The sequence below is a fragment of the Syzygium oleosum genome, unplaced genomic scaffold, assembly GCF_021117445.2.
Source record: "Syzygium oleosum isolate NSW1041296 unplaced genomic scaffold, Sole_v2.1 Sole_v2.05, whole genome shotgun sequence".
NCBI classification, from domain to species: Eukaryota; Viridiplantae; Streptophyta; class Magnoliopsida; order Myrtales; family Myrtaceae; genus Syzygium; species Syzygium oleosum.
This window is the reverse complement of record NW_026607489.1, coordinates 5,131,129-5,153,356: the sequence shown is the minus strand read 5'-3', so window position 1 is coordinate 5,153,356 and position 22,228 is coordinate 5,131,129. Positions and strand designations below refer to the sequence as shown.

General features: G+C 43.7%; 3 protein-coding genes across 9 annotated transcripts; all 3 read left to right on the top strand.

Annotated features, from left to right (window-relative positions):
• Positions 1-685: 685 nt before the first annotated feature.
• Positions 686-6,423, top strand: LOC115676424 (inositol-tetrakisphosphate 1-kinase 3-like). Of its 7 annotated transcripts, none has more exons than XM_056311717.1 (11): positions 1,186-1,626; positions 1,801-1,882; positions 2,303-2,335; positions 2,541-2,654; positions 3,915-4,035; positions 4,177-4,269; positions 4,492-4,611; positions 4,699-4,875; positions 5,299-5,354; positions 5,463-5,547; positions 6,036-6,423. In XM_056311717.1, exons 5-11 carry the CDS (start codon positions 3,993-3,995, stop codon positions 6,125-6,127), a joined length of 666 nt encoding a protein of 221 aa, XP_056167692.1. In that variant the 5' UTR covers positions 1,186-1,626; positions 1,801-1,882; positions 2,303-2,335; positions 2,541-2,654; positions 3,915-3,992; the 3' UTR covers positions 6,128-6,423. The 7 variants fall into 7 exon arrangements, with proteins under 7 accessions (XP_030455197.2, XP_056167692.1, XP_056167693.1 ...); XM_056311718.1 differs by lacking the exon at positions 2,541-2,654 and adding an exon at positions 2,003-2,163; XM_030599339.2 differs by having other exon boundaries at positions 1,186-1,662.
• A 4,633-nt stretch (positions 6,424-11,056) lies between these two features.
• Positions 11,057-13,128, top strand: LOC115668740 (uncharacterized). The gene is made up of 2 exons (XM_056311166.1): positions 11,057-11,740; positions 12,312-13,128. The coding sequence occupies exons 1-2, from the start codon at positions 11,088-11,090 to the stop codon at positions 13,066-13,068; spliced, it is 1,410 nt and encodes a 469-aa protein (XP_056167141.1). The 5' UTR covers positions 11,057-11,087; the 3' UTR covers positions 13,069-13,128.
• A 3,131-nt stretch (positions 13,129-16,259) lies between these two features.
• Positions 16,260-19,167, top strand: LOC115676379 (ergosterol biosynthetic protein 28). The gene is made up of 3 exons (XM_056311142.1): positions 16,260-16,499; positions 18,106-18,312; positions 18,779-19,167. Exons 1-3 carry the CDS (start codon positions 16,385-16,387, stop codon positions 18,844-18,846), a joined length of 390 nt encoding a protein of 129 aa, XP_056167117.1. The 5' UTR covers positions 16,260-16,384; the 3' UTR covers positions 18,847-19,167.
• Positions 19,168-22,228: the final 3,061 nt, after the last annotated feature.

Here is a 22,228-nt window from a genome sequence, read left to right as displayed (position 1 = left end):
AGCCCGAATGGGCCCAAAAGACGCGAACCGGGAGCCCGTCTGGCCAATGTGGTTAGATCACGGGGAGGGGCGAGGTGCCATGCCGTGACGTGTGGGCACCCCCTCTTTCCAGGCTCACCGGTCACCAACCGATCCCGGTCCCCCAGGGGAACGAGTTGAATCTCAGGTGGCTGGCTGGCTGGCTGGCTGGCTGGTCCCGTCGTCAGGATTACAAAACGCGTCGTTTGTGTAAAAGCCCCGTGCAGAAAACAAGACAAAGCAGTAAGAGAAGGAGGGACCCAAGTGGCGCCCACCTCCACGGCCGTGTATATATAAATACCCCTCCTCGCTCTCTCTTCCTCCTCGTCTTCTTCTTCTTCTTTCTTCGTCGTCGTCGTGGTCGCCCCTCGTGACCCTGCGTAACCGACGCCCCGTCGATTTCCGCCATTTGCGCCAAGGACTGACCGAGCTCCGTCTCGTGTCTCTCCCTCCCCCCGCCCCTCCTCCCCTCGAAATCTGGAGACTAGGGCACGCATCGAAATACTCGCATCTCTCCCTCTCTCTGTCTCTCTGATCGATCTCAAAAGCTCCCGTCGCTCGCTCTCCCGAAGCTTCGCTTCGTCTCGCTTGGCTCCGCGCTCGGTTTTGTTCTCTGTGTGTGTGTGCGCGCGCGCGTGTGCGTTTCGCGTTTTCGAGAAGGGAGCCGTGGGACGAAGGGAGGAGGGAAGGAAAGGAAAGGAGAGGAGAGGAGGAGTCGGAGGATGTTGTTGAAAGAGGAGGTGCTGGGTCGGAACGAGGCGGCGTACGCGCGGGAGGAGAAGAGCGTGCCGCGGCAGCCCGAGGAAGACGAGAAGGCGTGTTTCCTAGGGCTAGGGTTCCCTCCCCCGCCGAGGAAATCGGTGGTGGTGGTGGTGGGTTACGCTCTCACTTCTAAGAAAACCAAGAGCTTCTTGCAGCCTAAGCTTGAGGGTTTAGCTCGGTAATGGACTCTTTCTTTTTCTTTTTTGTTGAAACTTAACCCAACCCGATCGGTCTTAATTTCGGGCCGTGATGTCTGTGTATATGTTCCTGCCCGTTGGGGTTCGGATGTTCTTGTCTCTTGAAGATTTGATGGGGAAATTAAAGGGGAAAAATTGATGCCTTGCGAAGTAAAAAAACCACTAATTCTTCGTTTCTGGTAGTGAATGGAGGTGGGTTCATGGCGTTCGTAGTTTTCGTGAACCGTGAAAGTTTAGGCTGTTTGAGTGGAGGATGACCGGGCTCGTGGGTGGTACCAGTTTTGGGCGGATCACTGTCTACAGTCTGATTCTTTTGATATTTTGGAATTGGAATCTGGTTTCGTAAATGCTCTTCAGATTGGTCTTCTTTGTTATTGCGTGTCCTTCCCTTTTTCCACCACACATGTCACTTTCATTTGGCTGGCAAGAATCGGTGGTAATATGGGAACTTCCCAAGGAGGATGCCTTTTTTCTTTTTCTTTTTTTTCCAGTACTAGCGTCTGGAAAGGGTTCCTTTTTGTTTGAATGTGCAATTTGGCAGTTCTTTTAGTCGATGGTCTACTCTAGATTCAAGCTGGCGCTGGAGTGACTAGGTAACTTGGAATATGCTTGTCTACCTTGCCTCTTATTGAAGCATTTAGGATGAACTGTAAGGCGTCTCTTCGGTAGCTTTGGTTAATTATCGGTAATACGTGTCTCTTCGACCTTGTGTGGTCGTATATAGAAGATTTGTCGCTTTTACATTTTCTTTGGGAAATTGTTGTAGTTCCGTTTCATATTCGCGAACATGTTGCTGATCCAGTTTAATTGTTTTCCGATTCAGGAACAAAGGAATATTATTTGTCGCGATAGATCAGAATAGGCCTCTTTCTGAGCAAGGCCCTTTTGATATTGTATTACATAAGGTAGGTGTATTGTCCTTTTCTTTTTCTGGGTAGACAGTCCTTTTTGATGCCATATCACATGCTTTGATGCAGATTTGATTTTGATGCTGTGGACGGTAATTACTGTTTCCTTATGCATAGTTTTTAGTAGCAAAGGACGCCAGATGTATAATAAACGATGTAATCTGGCACTTTCCTGCGACAATCTCATATAGCACGATTACACATAATGGAGGCTGCTTTCAAACTTGAGCCGACAGTTTAGGCACAGTTCTGCTTTCTATCTCATTCCCATATTACACACAAGGATATAATCTGACACTTCAAGGCAATGCACTGGTTCCGTTCCTTCTGCAACATTCTCATATAGGACAATCACACATATTGGATGCTGCATTCTGACTTGAGCTGACAGTTACTTTTTGCCCTTTTTTTCCTCAGCTGTCAGGAAAGGAATGGCGCCAGATTCTCGAGGTCAGTAGCATCAAAGTTAATTAGATTAAATATCTTCACTATAAATGGTTGGTTAGGATGCTGTTTTATGTGCTCATTTCACGTATTTAGCGTAGATGTCTGTATTTACTACATATGAGTGGCGAAATCAAATGATCACTGACAAATCGCAGTGACCAATCTAGTTTTTATTGCTGAAGCTCATACGCGTATGACATACTTGCAGAGTACTTGCTTGCTCTTTCGTCCGTCATGAATCACGCCTTTATAGTTGAGGTCGAGGCCTCAGGATTCGGCGAGGATGTTTCTACTCCCATGGCCATCTAACTGATTTGTTCAGGTTTTCCTAACGGTCATTGCATGATGATATTAAATGCTTTTGAATGAGTCCATTTTTGCCGGTGTTTTCCACTGTCAGCACATTGCTGATCTAACTGTAGTCATTAGGTTTTCCTAACAGTATTTGCGCGGTGATATTAAATGCTTTTGAATGAGTCCATTTTTGCCGGTGTTTTCCACTGTCAGCACATTGCTTATCTAACTGTAGTCATTTGGTAGCATAGACAGGGAACATGCTCTGCTCATGACCTCCCCTTTTATTTGATTAGTTTTAGCTCTAGTTTTCAGATGAATATGCACTTTTGTCTGTGTAGGACACGGGCTTTTGCGTCTCTCTTTCAAACTTGTGGTATGATGTATAAATGATCGATTCAACGTTCTCAGGAATGCACCAGAATAATTGAAGGAAAAATAAGACGATTGAGTTGGCAGCTGACCTTGTCCTACATATCTTGCATATCTAATTGCCTTCTGTCCATCTTGCCCTATATCCCCGAAATTTTTAGGAAACTGTTTATGGATAAACAAAATTTTAGGAAACTGTTCAACATCCACCTGCATATACTTGATTTACTGTTGATTAAGGTGATGGAGCCTAATCAAGGAATCTTGCCCTTTAATGCTGCTTTTTGATGGATTGTGTTACCTCTTTCGATGTATATCGTCTTTTTAAGCTTCTAAGCATCTCTATCTTGTAAGATATAATAAGTTCAAATTCTGATTTTTTTTAATCTATGTGTGCTGTTTGATATGACGATGTCTCTACATATTCATCGGGTTTGTAAGATACCTTTATAGTGCATGGATGCATCAAATTACTATTTTAAAAAGTAGTTCTCTAGAGGTTAACACCCAGGTTGTGATCTATCCATGTCGGTACTGCCGATTTTTCAGGTCAACTATCTTCAATTTCAAGCTTGTGCTCTGAGAAATGACCATGTACTATTTTTGTTAGAATGGAGCATTTGTGTGGAGTACTGAATCAGGCACAAATTTGGTGAATAAGTAGGGGACTTTATGTGGTCCCATGACGTGAAAAGGTTTTTAAATTTTCTGACACCATAGTTAAGGTAAAATTGTTAATGACTAGCTCAGACTGTTGTCACTTTCATTAAAGGTTTTGCTGAATGTACCATTGTCCTTTCTCTTCACTTGGTCGACTTATTGTGGTGCATTGCTTCTCCACCGCTGCAGTTGTGCTTCTGTCGTTTGAATTGTGAAATAAATAATTGTATTCTCACAGCGTACATCTAAATTGCAGGATTACCGGCAATCACACCCCGAAGTCACTGTACTTGATCCTCCAGATGCCATACAACACTTGCATAATCGCCAGTATATGCTTCAAGAAGTTGCTGATATGAATTTTTCTGATTCATATGGTACTATAAATTGGTTTTTCTCGTTGTTAAAAAATCGTGGAAACTCTTCATTTTCTTTGTGAGAATGGACGTATGTTTCTTCAAGGTTGGTTTCTCATGGGTACTTTATGGTGCTGACCAATATCTCTATCTAATATGTAGGCAAAGTTGGTGTTCCTAGGCAGCTGGTTGTTAAAAGAGATGCTTCATCCATCCCTGATGCTGTTAGTGGAGCTGGGCTGAGGCTTCCTCTTGGTATTTCCTACTTTGTCAAACAAAGATTTCTAGTGTTCTCCATTATAATTCTTTTTACAGTATATGATCTGAATTTATAGGTGTGCATTTGAATGTCAAGGTTGTGTGACCATCTTTATATCCCCATCAAAGTTTGTCCTTTAATATTGTCGATTTCAAGAAACTGCAAGGAGTTGGTCTTTTGCTAGGGAATTTTTCTGAATTTGTTTCTCTTTGTTTCAGTTGCAAAACCACTGGTGGCTGATGGAAGTGCGAAATCCCATGAATTGTCACTTGCTTATGATAGATACTCTCTCCAAAAACTAGAACCTCCCCTCGTGCTTCAGGAGTTTGTCAATCATGGTACGTGCTTGTGAGCTGTATGATAACCTGTTGATCTTTTGTGGTAGTTACTGTGATACTTACGTGGCCGCATGACCTCATCTGCAGGTGGTGTTATGTTCAAGGTATACATTGTTGGGGAAGCAATAAAGGTTGTGAGACGGTTCTCTTTGCCCGATGTGAGTAGGAAGGAGCTGTCAAAAAGTGCTGGGGTATTCCCTTTTCCAAGGGTTTCTTGCGCTGCAGCTTCTGCAGATGATGCAGATCTGGACCCTAGTGTTGCAGGTTGGTGTTCTCCTTTTGTGCTTGTAAATGATTGGTTGCACAAGCTTATATAAAGGGTTTATGCTCTTATTTAAGCAACATTTAGTCAGTGGAATGAAACAAGGCAGAAATAGAATAGCTTTTCCAGTGGAACAGAATAAAGTGGAGACAGCAATGGAATTCTGTAAATAGGTTGGAATAACAATTTCAGGATTGACTTGTGTGGTTTCTTGCTCTTTGAAATCATGGGTAGTGAGGTCTCAACTTAATTTTTTCTAGTGTCTTCATTTCTTTTTGTTCTGGTGGAGTTGATTTATGCAGTTTGTGATTGTGCTCTTCAGATTTTATATATATTGCTGAGCTTGGTTGAGATCTTTACAATTATTCGAGACATGGTTTGTGTTCTCTGAATTTCCTTACATAACCTCAGTTTTGGCCTTGCAGAACTTCCTCCGAGACCTTTGCTCGAGAGATTTGCAAAAGAACTTCGCCGTCGCTTGGTAATCAATTTTTTTATCCCAATTTATATTCATGTATTTGGGTACACCTCTTGGTGCCTAAATAAATACACAAGACTAATAGTTTTTCTTCTTTTCATTCATGTCTAGGGTCTTCGGCTGTTCAACTTGGATATTATCCGAGAACATGGAACCAGAGATCATTATTATGTCATTGACATAAATTATTTTCCAGGCAAGTCACGTGGACTACTCCGTTCTTCTTGCTCCCAATAAGCTCCTGTAGCGATCATAGTCTCTGTCTTAGCACCTTAGGAAGCTGTGATATGATAAAAGACATTCAATCTTGCCACTGGATTAAGTGTATCATACCAAATAGTGTGCAAGGAACTTATCGGGACTTGTTAGCAGATGGGTTTTTTCATGTGAAATGGAAGTCCTTATGTGCCTGGCACCTTATATTTCTTTTTGGTTGGTATAGGCTATTCCGATGCATTTTAAATCATGGGCTCTCGTTTTAGTTTGGTTGCCTTTACATGAGCTTCCACATAATTAAACAACTTTTGACTGCAAATGGCTCTTTTCGATTTCTCTTGGTTGCTTTGGAGAGACAAGATTGAGAATGCTCTGCGTTGACATCAGGAATTTTCATCACGCTCATTGGTTTTCTACTCTGTTTGGGGTATCATTTGGGTTATTAAATAGGTTTCTATGCTATTGCAGGGTATGGGAAAATGCCAGAATATGAGCATATTTTCACAGACTTCCTCTTGAGCTTGGCACAGAGCAAGTACCGGAAAAGATCTAGCGCTTAGTCTGATTAGAATTCAAACTCAGATGATGACGAAGAATGTGCTTTTGCGCACCAGATCTAATGCTAAAGTCACTTCCTTGTACAGAGGCCTCGTGTAGTGATCTGTGCCAGCAGTTGGGGGAGGATACATGTGAAAGTGAAAGATGCCGACCTTCAGCTTCTGTAATTACTGACTGGCTGGGGCAGAACGATTCATCATGTACACAGTTTTCATTCATATAACTTAACCGTTGCAGAGCTTGAATGGCATTCTCAACTCTAGAAATGAATAAGAAGTTGCTCTTTTTTTCTCTCCTTTATCCGGTGTCCAATGGATACTTCTTGTCAAAATTATCACTCTGAATTCGATGCGGTATTTTGCGATTGTTAATTTTTGGCAAGCTGGATTAATTCTATATCTATGTGGGGTTCTGCCTTCGGTGTTATATTTTGAGTAGGATGTTCATTTTTGGCCAGGATGGAGTAGATGTCATTTGACTTCTCTGTTGGATGGTTAATGATCGTCACCTCGATAGATCGTCCATGTTTGCCATACGTGTCTCAATCTTGAATGAGTTTAATGTTCAGGTTATCACTGGACAAGAATGTATGGAAACGAAGTTGTGTGGGATGCCTGTGAGTGGCAATGTGAAAGTATGAGCAATGAGACTTGCGCGCCCGTGCTGGTCAGTTGTCGGAAAAGGTTGCATGCTTGTGTCAGGTGTTGTAATAGGTAGTGCCGGACTCCATTTTTATCTTTTGGATGATTGTGGCTTGCTCTAGTACATCTTCTCTACAGATAGATGCTGGAAGTGGAAGGGCACAGATCATCACGATGGCACTGACCAGATTAAAGTGCATGGCATGTTTATCTTGTGACTCTGAATACTCCTGCATCAGCTGTAGTGAGAATGTTTGATGATGAGTACGAATTTCGAGTTCGGTGGCTTCATGATCCATCCACTGTTAGCTTCGTGATCAAGCGTATCGTCGTTCACGTCGCGTTAGACCGTGACCCGAGATGAGAAGAGGGGGATTTCTCAGGCTGAATGTTTGTGACTGGAACTGTGCCAAGTCGTTGGGCATCATTAAGGTGAGTGAGGCCAAGATTTTGTAAGAGCACACATGCCAGGTCCAAAGGGCCAACCAACCTTAGGAGCTGTGGAATTGGGTTGCAAGTCACTTAACCCATCCATATAGGACTTGTTCATTCGACTCGACTGCGCATACGGTTCTCCATATTCCGCCGGGCTTTTGCCTGATAGTAAGGAATTTTCGGTGAATCGGATTCAGTTACCGGGAGTTTTAGGCTACTTTTTTTGAACGCCTCTTCTCTTTACCAATCTTCCCATTGGGTTCGCCGAAACCTGCGATGAGGCCGGATGTAATTGGATACTAGGGTTCGAGAGAGAAGGTGATAATCTCGATCGATGTTTTTAATGAATGTCATATAAGCCGAAGCACGTAAATTCGCAGGTCCATTTGCCAGTAATTCAAAGCCCGCCTTAACTGCTCCTACCCAGCTAATGCAAATGGGTCCAGTGGTTTCTGCGTCGCCCCTGGACCATCAAAACACAGAATTGGACCAGCAGGAGCAGCAGCTCTCCATCTTTCACTGGAGACCTAAAAGCCTTTGCTGCTAACTGGCCATATCATTGACTTCAATCTTTAACATTTACTCTTTTGCTTCATGAGCGATTGTGCATTTACGCCCACATGAGATCTGAAGATTTCGACCCAAAAAAGAAATAGATCTGAAGATTTTCTTCCGTAATGTAAATTACTTCTTTTTTAAGGTTAAACCGGCACGCTAGGTTTTAGGTTAAGGTTCCAAATTTGTCATAATTTTGAAATTGGCCTTGCGATGCAGTTGTCGAAAATCGATTTTAATTAGAATCAGCTTAGGTTATCCGGTCGTACATGTAAACAATGACTCGTGCATGACTTTTTTTGTTTTTTTGCAATGTCTCCCTAAAGTCATCGATTCCGGTTGCAATGTGCTCCTCCCTAAAGTCATCGATTCCTAGAATCAGCTTAGGTTATCCCTATAGCCGTGTGTTTGCCACGTGACTAATTTGCTCTCTCGAGTAGGACAAATCCGTCAAACAACACATGTCAAAATTGCATTTTGCCTCTCAGATTTGGGCACAAGAGGTACGTTGTGCCCTAACTTTTTTAATTTTTTTCAAAGCCTCCTCGACGTTGATCGTGACTAATCTTTTGATCCAATCTCCACCAGGGATCTACTTAGGCTAGGTAAATGGGGCTCATCGTGCCCTCACTTGGTACATGCTAGTGGCTGTGGCCGAGCGACATGGTAGACCGCTCGTCTCTATATACATATATACATGATTAAATATTTATTTTCTATTTTATTAGTTGTAGAGACTATAAGATTGCTTCTTCTGAATTTTTGTACATTTTGCTAACACGAGAACTCTTGGAAGTAAATTATCTATGATGATTTGGTACTTTTAGCAACAGAAGTTAACACATCGTCATGCCATATCAGCATTTGATACTCGTATCGTTTTTTTTTTGTGCTAATATTTTCTAAAGATTGCAATGTGTCTTCTCGTGGTACATGTCTTGCCCTATATACTACTAGGTCTAAGAGGTCATTTAAAAAATAAAATGATGTACAAAATCACAAATTTTGGTAGATTAAATGACACCTTTGAGAGTTTGGACATAGTTTCGAGGCCATCCAAATTGAACAACAAAGTTGGTATTTTTTGACTGATTGTCTTTCAAAGTATGCACTAGATCCGAAACATTATCAAGAAAATAGGCCTCTTTATGAAAATTGCCCCGAATCAACACTAAGGGGGATAAGACATCGGCTGATTAGAAAGAAAGAAAAAACACCAATTTTACCTTGAGTGATATGACAATTCTGGCCCGAACTCTTTTTTGTCTCAATAAAAAGCATCGACTTTTACTCGAGTCCCAGATCTGGCCCCCGTGATGGGAATTTTTTCAAATTGTTCGGGCCATATTTGAGATTTAAGTGAAAGTTTGTGATTTTTTTATGAAACAAAAAAAATTCAGACCACATTATCACTCAAGGTAAAGTTGGTGTTTTTTTTTTTGAATTAGGCCGATAGACATTACAATCGATTTCAAGATTTTAGAGGGGAAACCGCAAATATTTAAAAAAAAAAAAAAGACAAAAAAAGTCATGGAGCAACTTGCACCAGGTGCCAAAACTCGAGCGGTAAAAATGCAATTAACTCTTATCGTCGAAAACGGATTCCCTCACCGGGGCCACATTGCAAAAATCGAAAAGCCGGGGCGCTTCGTAACAAGTGCCAAAACCTTGGGGGTTGAAATGCAATGCATCCTCAATTGACACATTAAACTTAATCAGTCATAAAGGCACGTAGAGCCAACGATACGGTCTCCTCACGTATATATTCCTTAACTTCCGTACAGACGCCTCGCGAACGTGATCCGGCTCCGAGGCACTGCGTTTCCGGGTGTATTTCTTATTCTTCTTCTTTTTTAATTCCTGTAGCTGATTTTTCAAGTTCTATTTATTTTTTTTCGAAAAAAGAGACGCGCATGGTAGTCCTATATCTAAACACCCAATAAAACAAAAAAAAATCGCATTTCCCCCTTGTTCTTCCTCCTCTTGTTAGCGGATATCGCGATTTTGTATCATCCGGAAACTTCCTCGTCCTCGTCGCCAATCCAATAAGTCTTTTTATTCGAAATGGACTTTGCGCACCGCCCCTTATCTAGCAATCGAAAAATATATATATATATAATGTAAAAAAAATACGGAGCTTATACGAATTTCCTGTCGAACAAATCTTAAAAAATGTGCTTGATACGGCGCATGAGTTACTTTCGATTATCGGAAATGAATTTGGTTGGTATGTTTGACACGAACGGTACGCAAGAGCTTTCAATTCGTGCTTATTGTATATCAATAAATGAATTAACCTTTACTTTCGATAGAACAATCATGAAAGCGGAATTCCAGAGGCACGATATGCTTCCGTAAGGACCCCAGCGCCCCCGTCATTCCCACGTGTGCCCTGCCCGTTCAACGTGTGCCGGCCATTATCCCTCGAAACCCAACCCCCCCCTCCCCCCCCCAAAAAAAAAAGAAGAAGAAAAAACCGAAATTGGCGAAAATGAAAAATGAAAAATTACAAGGAGAAAACATTAAAAAAAACCCTAATATTTACCCCCAAACTGTTTTTTTTTATGACAAAAAAAATCCTAAATTCGTATCAATACGACGCATCTATCTCAAACTTGTATGATGTAATATATTTACTCAAAATTTGTACTCAGGTGATATATATACCCCGAGTATAAGTTAATTTATGATAAATATGTTACGATGAGTATAATTTGCGATTTGCTTGGTGGCTTTTTTTTTTTTTCCCGAATTACGAATCAAAATCTCGGTAAACTATACAAGACAAATAAAAAAAAAAGCAAAATTTCCGATTCATTTATTGGAATTTCTTTTATAAAAAAGGAAAGCTAAAAAAAGAAAGAAGAAAAAAAGCCTCCACGCACAAAACACGCACGCACACACTCTCTCTCTCTCGTTCTCTCTCTCCTGATCAGAGGATGATCAGAAGAGAGAGAAAGAGAGAGAGAGAGAGAGATGATGCCGTCACGCTGGCTCACTTCCAGCCTGTACCCAGCTGTTCTCCAGTACTCCCTCCTCCCTCCTCCCTCCTCCAAAGCCACAACCACCTCTTCCCCTCTCTTTCTCTCTCCTCCCTTCTGGTTAGTTAGAGAAACACCCCCACCCGCTAGAGAGAGAGAGAGAGAGAACCCACCACCACCACCACCTCCACCTCCACCTCCTCTCTGACCACCAGCAGCAGCAGCAGCAGCAGCAGCAGCAGAGCACACACGGCACAGCAGCAGCAATGCCATTCCCAGCTCATCTCTCCTCCGCCTGACCACCACCACCATCTTTTCTCCTCCTCCTCCTCCGACCACCTCGAGCGCCGATGGATCCCTGCCCCTTCGTGCGCCTCACGGTGGGCAGCCTCGCCCTCAAGATCCCCGTCGCCGCCAAGCCCGCCCGCTCCGCCGTCCACCCCTCTTCCTCCCCTTGCTTCTGCAAGATCAAGCTCAACACCTTCCCCCTCCAGACCTCCCTCGTCCCCTACCTCCCCCCCGACTCCCCCCACGACGGCGCCTCCTCCCCCCCTACCCCCGGTGCCGTCGGCGGGGGCGGCGCCACCTTCCACCTCAGCAAGTCCGACCTCGACAGGCTCGCCGGGAAGTCCATCTTCTCCGGCAAGGTCTGCCTCAAGGTCTCCGTTTACACGGGCCGGCGCGGGGCGACCTGCGGGGTCAGCTCCGGGAGGCTGCTCGGGAAGGTCTCCGTGCCCCTGGACCTCGCCGGCGCCGAGTCCAGGGCCTGCGTGTTCCACAGCGGGTGGATCAACGTGGGCAAGGGGACGAAGGGGTCGTCCTCGGCTCAGTTCCACTTGAACGTCAGGGCCGAGCCCGACCCTCGCTTCGTGTTCCAGTTCGACGGGGAGCCCGAGTGCAGCCCCCAGGTGTTCCAGATACAGGGCAACATCCGGCAGCCCGTCTTCACCTGCAAGTTCAGCTTCAGGTCCAACAATGGCGACCACCACGCTCAGCGATCGAGGTCTCCGTCTCCGTTTCTCCCTCCTAGGGTTCCGGCGACTTCCTCTATTTTCATTTTCCCCTTTCTTCCTTTTTCACCCTTCGAAAATTCACCTTTTAAGCGCCGGTGCTGCGCTCAAATTTTGAACAGTTCCCGGTTGAGTTAAAAAGCTCATTGGCATCATCACTGTTGCGAAGAACGCTTTTAGTTTTAGTCACTGTGTTCATCGCTTTACTCTTGTTCATGAAACACGACATTGAAGGAAGCAGCTGTATAATCCATTTGAGTATTTCCGAAGAGTGTCTCCTTCGTCACGTTACGAAAGTGGAGATGATTAGATCCCGCCATTGAAGTCTTCCTTTTCACTTTGCTTACAACCACGTCCGTCTCTGTCTGCCACAGTACCCTTTTCCTTCCCTTTTGACAGTACCCTTGTTACTATTATAGTAGTATTAAGCAAATGTTTGCAGAGGGTCGAACAGTAACTCCTCCTCCTTCTTTGGGTCTCTGTAGCGATCGAAGTCTGTAGCTATTTTGAGTAAGTTTTTTTTTGCTTTAAATTGAAGTGCTGGATTGTTGTTGGCGCGCGCAGATCACTTCCACTGGAGCCGAGCTGCTCGAGAAGCTGGTTGAGCTCGTTCGGCAGCGAGCGAGAGAGGCCCGTCAAAGAACGCAAAGGCTGGTCCATCACGGTCCACGACCTGTCCGGCTCCCCCGTGGCCGCCGCATCCATGGTCACCCCCTTCGTCGCCTCCCCGGGCTCCGACCGGGTCAGCCGCTCCAACCCCGGCTCGTGGCTCATCCTCCGGCCGGGCGACGGCACGTGGAAGCCCTGGGGCCGCCTCGAGGCCTGGCGCGAGCGCGGCGCCTCCGACAGCCTCGGCTGCCGCTTCGAGATCATCCCCGACTCGGCCGGCGCCGGCGTGGTCGTCTCGGAGACGACCCTGAGCTCGAGGAGCGGCGGCAGGTTCCTGATCGACCTGGGCGGGAACGGCGGTGGCAACGGCAACGGCAACGGCAACGGCTCGGGCGGGAACAACGGGCGGGCGACGCCGGGGAGCGCGGGGTCGCCGGCGTGCAGCCCCCGGAGCAGCGGGGACTTCGGGCACAGCCTGTGGCCCTACTGCGCGTACAGGGGGTTCGTGATGGCGGCCGGGGTGGAGGGGGAAGGGAAGTGCAGCAAGCCGACGGTGGAGGTGAGCGTGCAGCAGGTGGGGTGCACGGAGGACGCGGCGGCCTTCGTGGCGCTGGCGGCCGCGGTGGACCTGAGCATGGACGCGTGCAGGCTGTTCACGCAGCGGCTGAGGAAGGAGCTGTGCCAGACCGTCGACTCCTCGTCGTCGTTTTAGCGTTGGGGGACGGGCGGGGGGCGGGGGCCATGTCCGGTTGAGAACGTCGCTTCCATTTTTTACCCCCTCTTTTTTTTTTTTTAACGACGATAATTTGACGTGATTTTGGGACTCGATTTTAGGTAGGGGGGGGGGGTATTTTAGCAAGTTTTTACTGCTAAAAAATTCTCTTGGATTTGTGTACAGTTGTGGGTGAGAGAGGGGGGGTCGATCAGGCAAGTCTCTGGGTCTTACTACTTTTTCAGGGTGTGGCTTGTGTGAATTTTTCCCGTTTTTTTTAACCTTCCCGTTTTCTCCTTTTTGGAAGGGGGGAGCTGTAATCCTTTTTTCTTTTTTTTCCTTTGGTTCGTTTTTTACTTTCGTGGCTAAATTGGAGGAAATGGTTGACTTGTGACTGCGGATTCCGTCCTGCTTATTTTATTCGAGTAAATCTCGAGGGTTTAGTTTGAACTTTGGGAGGAAGATTAGATTTTTGATTTGATTAAAAAAGATTCGATGGGGGGTGGTGATATGAGCTGTAAGGCATGAAAGAAGTGGCGTGGGAGTTGCTGCCATTGGCTAGTGCTAGTTGGCAATTTTTGTCCTCATTCACCAAAATTTTTTTGAATCGTTTTGACTTTATAGCCCCCCCCCCCCGAGGGATCGGCTTGTATTGCGAGCGGGTGGGGGGGCGGAGGGGGGTGGATTTCGTGCATCGGAGGCTCCCCCCGGGCAAATCGCGGGGGCAAGGTTTTCCTTTCGACATTAGTAACGACGAGAAAGTTTGACAAGACTTGAACATATGTTTCTGGGGCGGTGTTCAGTACGATTCGCGCGAGCTCGTAGTACATGGGGAAAAAGCACGGGGAAAAAGAGAGGGGTGTGGGGGCGCTGGGGTCGTTGGATCGGGTGCGCTTTTGGTGATGTGCATGACTGAATTGAGAGCCCGCATATAGAAAACATTGATTGAAGGAGAGCAAGAGGAGGGACAAGAGGGGAGGGGAGGAGGGGGGCGTGGACTGCAAAATGGCAACTTGGCGAAAGGTCTCTGTGGGGCGAGCGTGGTCACGGGGCTTCGAGACCGGCCTGTGGTCCCCCAACCACTTTCTCATTTCATATATTTTTGTGTCAATTCCTGCTGACATTAGGGGGGGTCGGCCGTGTAGGAGCGTGTGTCGATGGGCCGATTCGGTTTGGTTTCCACCTTACACATGAAATAACCCGAACCCAAATGGTATATATATCTTTGTGTATATGTATTCTAATGGCTCGAACCAAAACTTGGATTGAACCGTCAAAATACCTCATTTCTATGTCTTATTACCGGAATCGAATGAGACTTGACTCGAAGAGACTGGGAATCTTCGGTTCGAATCGGTCCGGTCCTGTATTTCGTATTTTGTCCGGCCACGACCGAATGTATCCCGACCCTTTTATGTACTTTATTTATTTATTTATTTTATTCTTTTGGCAGTTATGTTTCGTTACTATCGCAATTTGCATTTTGTCCTGTGAATGAAGGAGAGGAATCCGGCCCGTCCATCATGGTCAAGGATCCAGCGCGGCGGGTCATGGCTGACGAGACTGACGAGAAGGGGGGGGGGGGGGGCACGTGCCCGTTCGATCTGACGTACAGCCTGCAGCACGTGGGCGCAACCCCTATTTTTCTTCCTTCTTTCTTTTTTCAAGGGATATAATTCGAGTAATCTATCTAAACGAACATCTTGTAGTCTACCGATATGATTAGTTAAGACTCAAATGGATTTCTTTTCTTTTCTTTATTTTTTTGGGTCCGTAGACTAAAAAATAGATTCATCGATGAAATTTCTCATTAATCTATAATTCTATATATAATTTTTCAAATTGAACCCGAAGGCATTTCGTAACGCAAAATTCAAGTTTCGATAATAATCTTGTGAAGTGAAAATTGCCGTGAATTCAATTTATCTCAATCTATTATTATCTCTAAGGCTTAGTTTTAGAAAGGAGGTGAGGGGGAAAGTTTAGAGATGGAAGAGAATCTTTTAAAATTTTGATCTTTATCCATTTTCTCACCCATCACCCAGTTGTTCCCCATTCCCATTGCACGAATCATTGGCGTGTATTTAGATTTGGCAATAAGATGAGATGGTAAATACATGCAAATTAAGAAAGAGGTGTTTCAAATTCACAAGTGTGAACTCTACAACATTTTGTTCCTACAATTATCATCAAATTAACACGAAAGAGCGCGTCTAGGGCTAAGAAGAGTTAGGAGCTACTCGCGACACGTGCTCAATTTGATGAATACTTGAGATTGGCTCGGCTCGTTTCGAGCTACTTGAAAGAGTTTGTTGAGTTGAATTCGAGCTATTAGGTTGCGATCTTTATCTAGTCCTTTTATGTTTTCTTGAAAAAAAAATCGTTTTTAAGAATCGAAGATCTCCCAATTATGAATTCCGCTTTGATATATGTATAATCGAGCTTATTTGAGCGGAACTCTAGTTTCTCGATTACTACTGGGGTCAAGCTCGAGCACGGACATAACATTCGACGGAACTCAAGTCAGTTGTGAGCATCGATGGTACGAGTTTAGTTAAGCTCGAGTTTGATGATGTGTATAACTAAATCGGAGTGGATTGCACACTTACGCTCGAGGCTCTATTAATAATATTCGGGACGAGAATTACAGAATGTGAGATACGAGATATGGGCAGATGTATATTATCATTTTCCTAAAAAGTGTGAGTAATTCTGTATTATAATAATAGAATCTGAACAAAATGCAATGATGAATTTACATCAATTGTATAACGACAAATGTTCAAATACCATGACAAGAGTACTTAAATTTTAAAGGTTTAATAAAAGCATCGTGTCTAATACTAAGATTTTGTACAACCTCATGATTTTTGACAAGAAATCAAAATAACATTACGGCGCTCCATTTGTTCCGTGAAAAATAAATAATTTAGAAACTATTTTCATAAAAATAATCGATTACATCGCTCCGATTTTTATTCGTTATCGACAAAAATTCATGTTTAAATATTTTCGTAAATAATTCAATTTTTTTTTGTCCGTTCATTTTTACAAACAATACAATCGATTATTTTTAAGAATATATCTTCCGAATCATCCATCTTCCACGTGCATTCATGCATTTATTTTATGATACTATCCTAAATCTAATTAAAGACATAAGGGAATAATTTTATTTTCTCAACTCGGTCACTCGAGCTGGTTATAACAGGCGGTCTCCGCACATGATTCGGTGTTTAAGGTGGTCGGAAAACACCAAGGTGAAGATATCTCCGGCGATCGGAAAATCCGAAGCGAGGGGAAGAAGAAGAAGAAGATGAAGCCGTTGGGGTGGTGGCTGATGCTGCTGGGCTCCCTCCGGTTGGCCTCCGTCTGGTTCGGCTTCTTCGACATCTGGGCTCTCCGCCTCGCCGTCTTCTCCAACACCACAAGTCTGCTCTCTCTCTCCCCCTCTCTCTCTGTGGATCCGATGCATCTTTTTGCTCGGCTTTGATGTCTCGTTCGCTTGAATCGAGATTGCTGCTCCCTCCGAGGCCAACAACGGCCCCGCTTTTTTGGGTCGAATGAATTGGGTGTAGAGAAGTTATGGGCTTGTCCCCAAGAGATCTCTCTGTGCCGGGTTTCGCGAATGCATGCTGGTGGTGGCTCCATTTGCTACGACTGTTGACTTGTGAATTGGGTTTTTGGTGGGTGCGAGTGCGGTGGGCTGTGCTCAGATATTCGGGTTGTTTCGATGGTAGTGGTGGAGCGGATCCCCAGTTCGGTGACTTTTTAGGAACTTGTGATTCGGCGAATATAGAGTCTGTCTTGGCTTTAGGATCCTTCATGCTGAAGGAAGTGAGATAATGGAGATCACTTTGCAATTTGAGGCTAGAAAACTTAGATGAAGAGAGAATTCGAATAGCTAGCCTAGTTGACGTCTGCCCTGATTGCTGAATGTGAAGCTAGTGATGTGGAGGATTTGAGACTGAGCGTTTCTGGACATTATGTTGTGTTCCCATTGAAAGGATGACAAAAAGGTAGAAATTTGCTGTATATTCATCGAGGAAGGACATTTATCAGCAACCCGTGGAGATTACGTTCTTTATGTAGTTCTACCTGTATTCTAACATGGAACATAAAAGGGAAAATGATTTGATAATGAAGAAGAAAAGGTTGACCAACCATTTGTGCGTCCTTCCGCCTAGGCTATGCTTTGATAAATAACACCTCTGATTAGCAATGTATCTCTGTAGATGGAAGTATTAACGATCGTAGATTACTAGTTTTATAAGGCAAAGGATTATGCAGAACGATGCAGTATTAACGATTGTGGATTACTAGTTTCAGAAGGCACTGATTATGTAGAACGATGCAGTTGTCATTCTTTTCCAGCATGTCGTGGTAACATCTCCTCTTGAGAATTCGAGGGTGATCTTTTGTTATATATTAGTTGACATGATGTATGGTTGGAAAGACAGCTGCCCTAGCAGTGCCAGTGGCCTACTAGATTGCCACGAGGACACACAATTGGTTTAATTAGTTGACCTCTGAAATATCTTATTTAGCTGTCCTGGGCTTGCTGGTGATCCTTATGATGAAAAATTTTCCACAAGAAAACATATGCAACAGTTTATTGACTTGTTCTCCTCTGGTTAGTGAGGATAGCTCCATAGAAATATGTTGTTGAGGCTTATTTTTACTGAGAAAGTCTGCTGATTAATTGGCATGAAGGCCACGCCATCATCGCCTAGAATACTTACCTCTTGTCATTAATACAGACAGATAGCACTTGTAGCACATGCAACCGTTGAGATTGGTGTATAACTATCTCAGGCTGAGTAACTTTCCTCTATTTAGTGACTAAAGGCTTAGCGTTTATTTTGATCTTTAGGGGCTGACTATGATTATTTGTGTTGTTGTATCAAATTCAAATTTACCTCTCTGTTTCCCACAATCACTATCAATTTGTTTCGCTTCCATCTGTCTTGTGAAGTTCTATGCAAAATCCTAATGAACTCCTCTTCCTCTGTTCTCCTTGTTGTGGAATTTTCACAGTGACTGAAGTTCATGGAAGGACATTTGGAGTTTGGACCCTCTTGACATGCACTCTCTGCTTTCTTTGTGCATTCAACCTTGACAACAAACCCTTATACTTGGCTACCTTCTTGTCATTTATCTATGCATTTGGTCACTTCTTGACTGAATACCTTATATATCAAACAATGGCTATCGGAAACCTGACAACGGTTGGCATCTTTGCAGGTAAAGTATAGATTGTGGAACTTTTCTTGTATCAATTCCTTCTGGTCATCCATTACATTGGACTGGAAAAAACTTGGTGTTCTTTTCTTTACTCTTAAGTTAATGCTCGAATGGATTCATCTTCCATTGGGAGCAGGGGTTGACTTTTACTTGCATAGTTTTTACACCTTGAGTCCACTTGAAGTACTAACATAGCTAGCAAGATTATTTAAGGATCCTGAATATCTCGTCATCCCATTGGATTTCTCTAGTTGATCTTGACTGCGGAAAGAATTTGTTGTTTCACGCTCCTTGATGAGGAGACGTATCCTATAAATAGAGGGGTTTGAGGTTTCATGCTCCTTGTTTCATGCTCCTTATTGTGTTATTTCTGAAAGATGAGCAATCACTCCGTCTTCCAAGTTGTGGAATCAATTGTTTATAACAGTATCTTGATTTACTTCCTCGTTTTTTGGTCTTAATTCAGGAACATCCATAGTATGGATGCTGTTGCAGTGGAATTCTCATCAAAGGGTTCCTATTAAGCAGTCTTAAATGTTGGAAGCCATCAATGCTGGTTGCTCTTGGAGCTGACGAGAAGGGTATTCTCAACTCTTCAACCTTTTGTGGATCAGGCGCCGATTCTTGACCTGCCGATATGCTGCTTTCATTTGGAGTCAAGCTTGAGGAGTATTCTGGGATGCAATGGGTGTTAGGATGTGTTGCTATGGACTTCCACATTCCCAAATGTCGATTTTTTCATGATGAGCAATCTTCAATATGTTCTGGAATTTAAAGTCTCTCTCGTGGTTGACCCTATCCCTGGATATTTTTTTTTCGCCAGAATATTTGGCAAATGTACTATGTGATTTATAACCCTGTCCATGTCTCCATGCTCTCCTTGCCTAGAAATAAAAGGAGGATAGGAATTCTAATGGGCCTGAAGTTTCTTAATGATCAAATTACACTGACACCAGCGAGTAAGGCAACCTTTGCTTTAGGATTTCCTCAGAGTGAAGCTCTAAAGCCCCTTCACCTGAGATTTCGCCATTCCCGGGAACTTCTCGAAATTTTCTCTAAGATCAGTGTGGGTCATTACAATGGTCCGCTAACAGTCAGTCCCATGCATCAATATGGGAACCTCTTCTTGCCATGCATTTGAGCACGGACATTGCCTCGCTGCAGTAAGATTGGCTTGTTGTACTTTCATTTTCTCCCAATGTCTCTGGAGTGACTCCCTGGCCTTCTCACTTGGGGCGAAACGGCAGTTTCTTCTTTCATCTTTCGTAAATGAGGTTTTCACTGCAGGAATTCGATCCTGATGGTTTTGGCCGCTCGCTGCACTTTTATCACAGAATTTCTTGGTGCTTCGGCGTCGTTTTTGTTTTGGGAATGTTATCAACAGTTTTTTCCAGCCATTTTCACCGAGAAGATTCCCCACATAGACTATCCTTTATGAAAAGATTCTTTAACTGCTTTCCTAGACAAGCTTGTTTTCAAAATATGAGGCTTTTTGATTATTTATTTGATTCAATTAGGTATCAAAACATTGAGATCACCTAAAACAAAAGATTCGATAAAAAAGATTCGATAAAACCATCATCTATCATTGTCTACTGATAACCTATTCCGAACTTCGTCCCCACCTGTCTTGCTACCCTGTTGCTGTCTTCTTTAAACAATTCTTCAAATTCATCCTTGTGCAGAAGCTATGGAATCCCAATCCTCCAGTAACATGCTCTAATTAGACACAGTAGCTTGAGCAAAAGTTGGCAAGCTATTCATAGGTGCATAAATTTGCAATTACACGCTTCAGCGACTCGAGAATGCATACTACACATACTGGAACCACTTAATTTTCCAAGTCTTACATCATTTGGCCATGTCTACATCTGAGTTTAACACACATCTATGATAATAGACTTTGCAACTCCTAATCACTGGATGTATATGTACAGTTGCCCATCTGCATTTGACAGATGGTATTCCAGGAAGTTAGGACAAGCAACTTGCTCCTATATAAAAGGAAACAAAAAGGGTAAACTCAAGACAGATTTGTCTGAACAGTCATTCCGCAGCATCTCACTGTTATTTTGGATGCCAATGCATCTGACAGTTCTAGAACTGCGCGATTCCCTCTAGTCTCTATCTTCTCTACTATACGTAAACACAGGGAATAATCTTATGCTGGACTTAGAGTACCGTTTCTTGAAGAAGAAGCTAAGCTTTTGCTTGGCCTTTTCATCACATAGAGTCCTTGGTACCGTCCTCGTCATTTTTGCCATAAGCTGACCCGGAAGTTGAAATAGCCTCATTCACATTGTGATCATGCACCCAATCCAGGACTCTTGGAAGCTCCAGAACCGAACTCTCATTCATGTCTGCTCCTTCATTTGTCCTCTCCCTGTTTGATGGATTAGATTTTGAGTCGATGTTAAATTTGTCCCGGTTTGATCTATCACTTCCTCTACCTTGAGAAGTCAAATCCCCATCTTCAGCAGCCATCCTAACCTCCTCCGACTGATGTGAAATGTCTCCTCGTCCTGATTGCTCCTTCACTTTTCTCAAGCCTCCAGCTTGAAAATCTTCAGTTTTCGCCCCGACATCCTGCAACACAGCACTGGATGCGTCGTCACCCTTGTAGTGTTCCTCCCTTGCATCCTGGGAGATTTCATCACCTTCACTTTCCATGCGCTCCTCAAGGGTACCAGCGTCCTCGATCTGATTTTCCTTTTCATCGCTCTCTTCCTCTGCAACCCCATCTTCCTTTATCCGGTCCTCTTCATCGATCAAGTCTTCGATCTCCTCAGGATTATCCTCTTCATCTCTCTCTTGCTCATTTCCATCTATTTCATCATCACCTGCTCCCCTTTCTTCCATCTCGGTTTCGTCAAGTTTGGTTTCTTCTGTATCATCTTCTTTTTCTTCTTCTTGCCTATCATCTCCTGGGTCAGCATTCTTGTCTTGTGGTTTTAGATCCTTTCTCCCCAGTTTTATTATCTCATGCATTGTTTCCACATCTTTTGATAACTCTGCAGCAGTTGTTTCCGCAAGTAGCTTCTTCTTTTCATGCGAATGCTTGACTTGGTAAAGCAACCATATACAAATGGCGAGAAGAAGGAAAATCTGGATGGCGTGTTTCACTTTGAAGCCTTTTGTCCTTTGGTTTCTACTAGGTGACTGTCTCAGAATAGTCATGACACTGAGAATGCCAGCAACAAGGATAAGCTTGAACTGCAGATGATTACCAAGAGCCAAAAGAAAGATTTAAGTTAGACGAGAGACTAGTCAATATTGAATTCTTAATACAAACTTTGAGGGAACATTGACTCATTGTATATTTGACTTTGCAAATGGTACAACTGCCTTGATAGGGAGATCTACACATGGGCGTGGTAACAATATTACAGTGAATTATCAGCAAACCTAGCATTCAACACTTGCAAGTATATCATCCAATCAGCTCCGCTGGATGTACCTAGTTGATTCGGCTAGGTGCTTCCCGATAGCACTAGTCAGGGAACATGAAATCCAAGATATACTAACTATAGCAGAAGTAGATACTAATGAAATACTGAAACTAAAGGAAGACATAAGCCTAAATCACTTTATTAAACCATAGTTTAGAACCGGCAAGAACACAAAGCAAAGGTATGGTTATGGCAGATAACTCATGTGGGTGTCATTAATTGTAGAACTCTCGTGCTGGGTAGATCCAAACATGGATTCTAAAATTGACATGAAGTGAACTGCAAGCAAAAGATTCGAATTCATCACTTTTGAGTGTATCAGCAAATATTGGATCCGATCAGAAACCCAGCAGACACAGAGAGTGTTTTTTGATATATTGCAATTGTCCCCAAGCACAAAGCCCAGACTATCTGCACTTGAACCTGGAATGAGAGATGGGCTGCTCAAAGCAACAAAAGCACTTAAG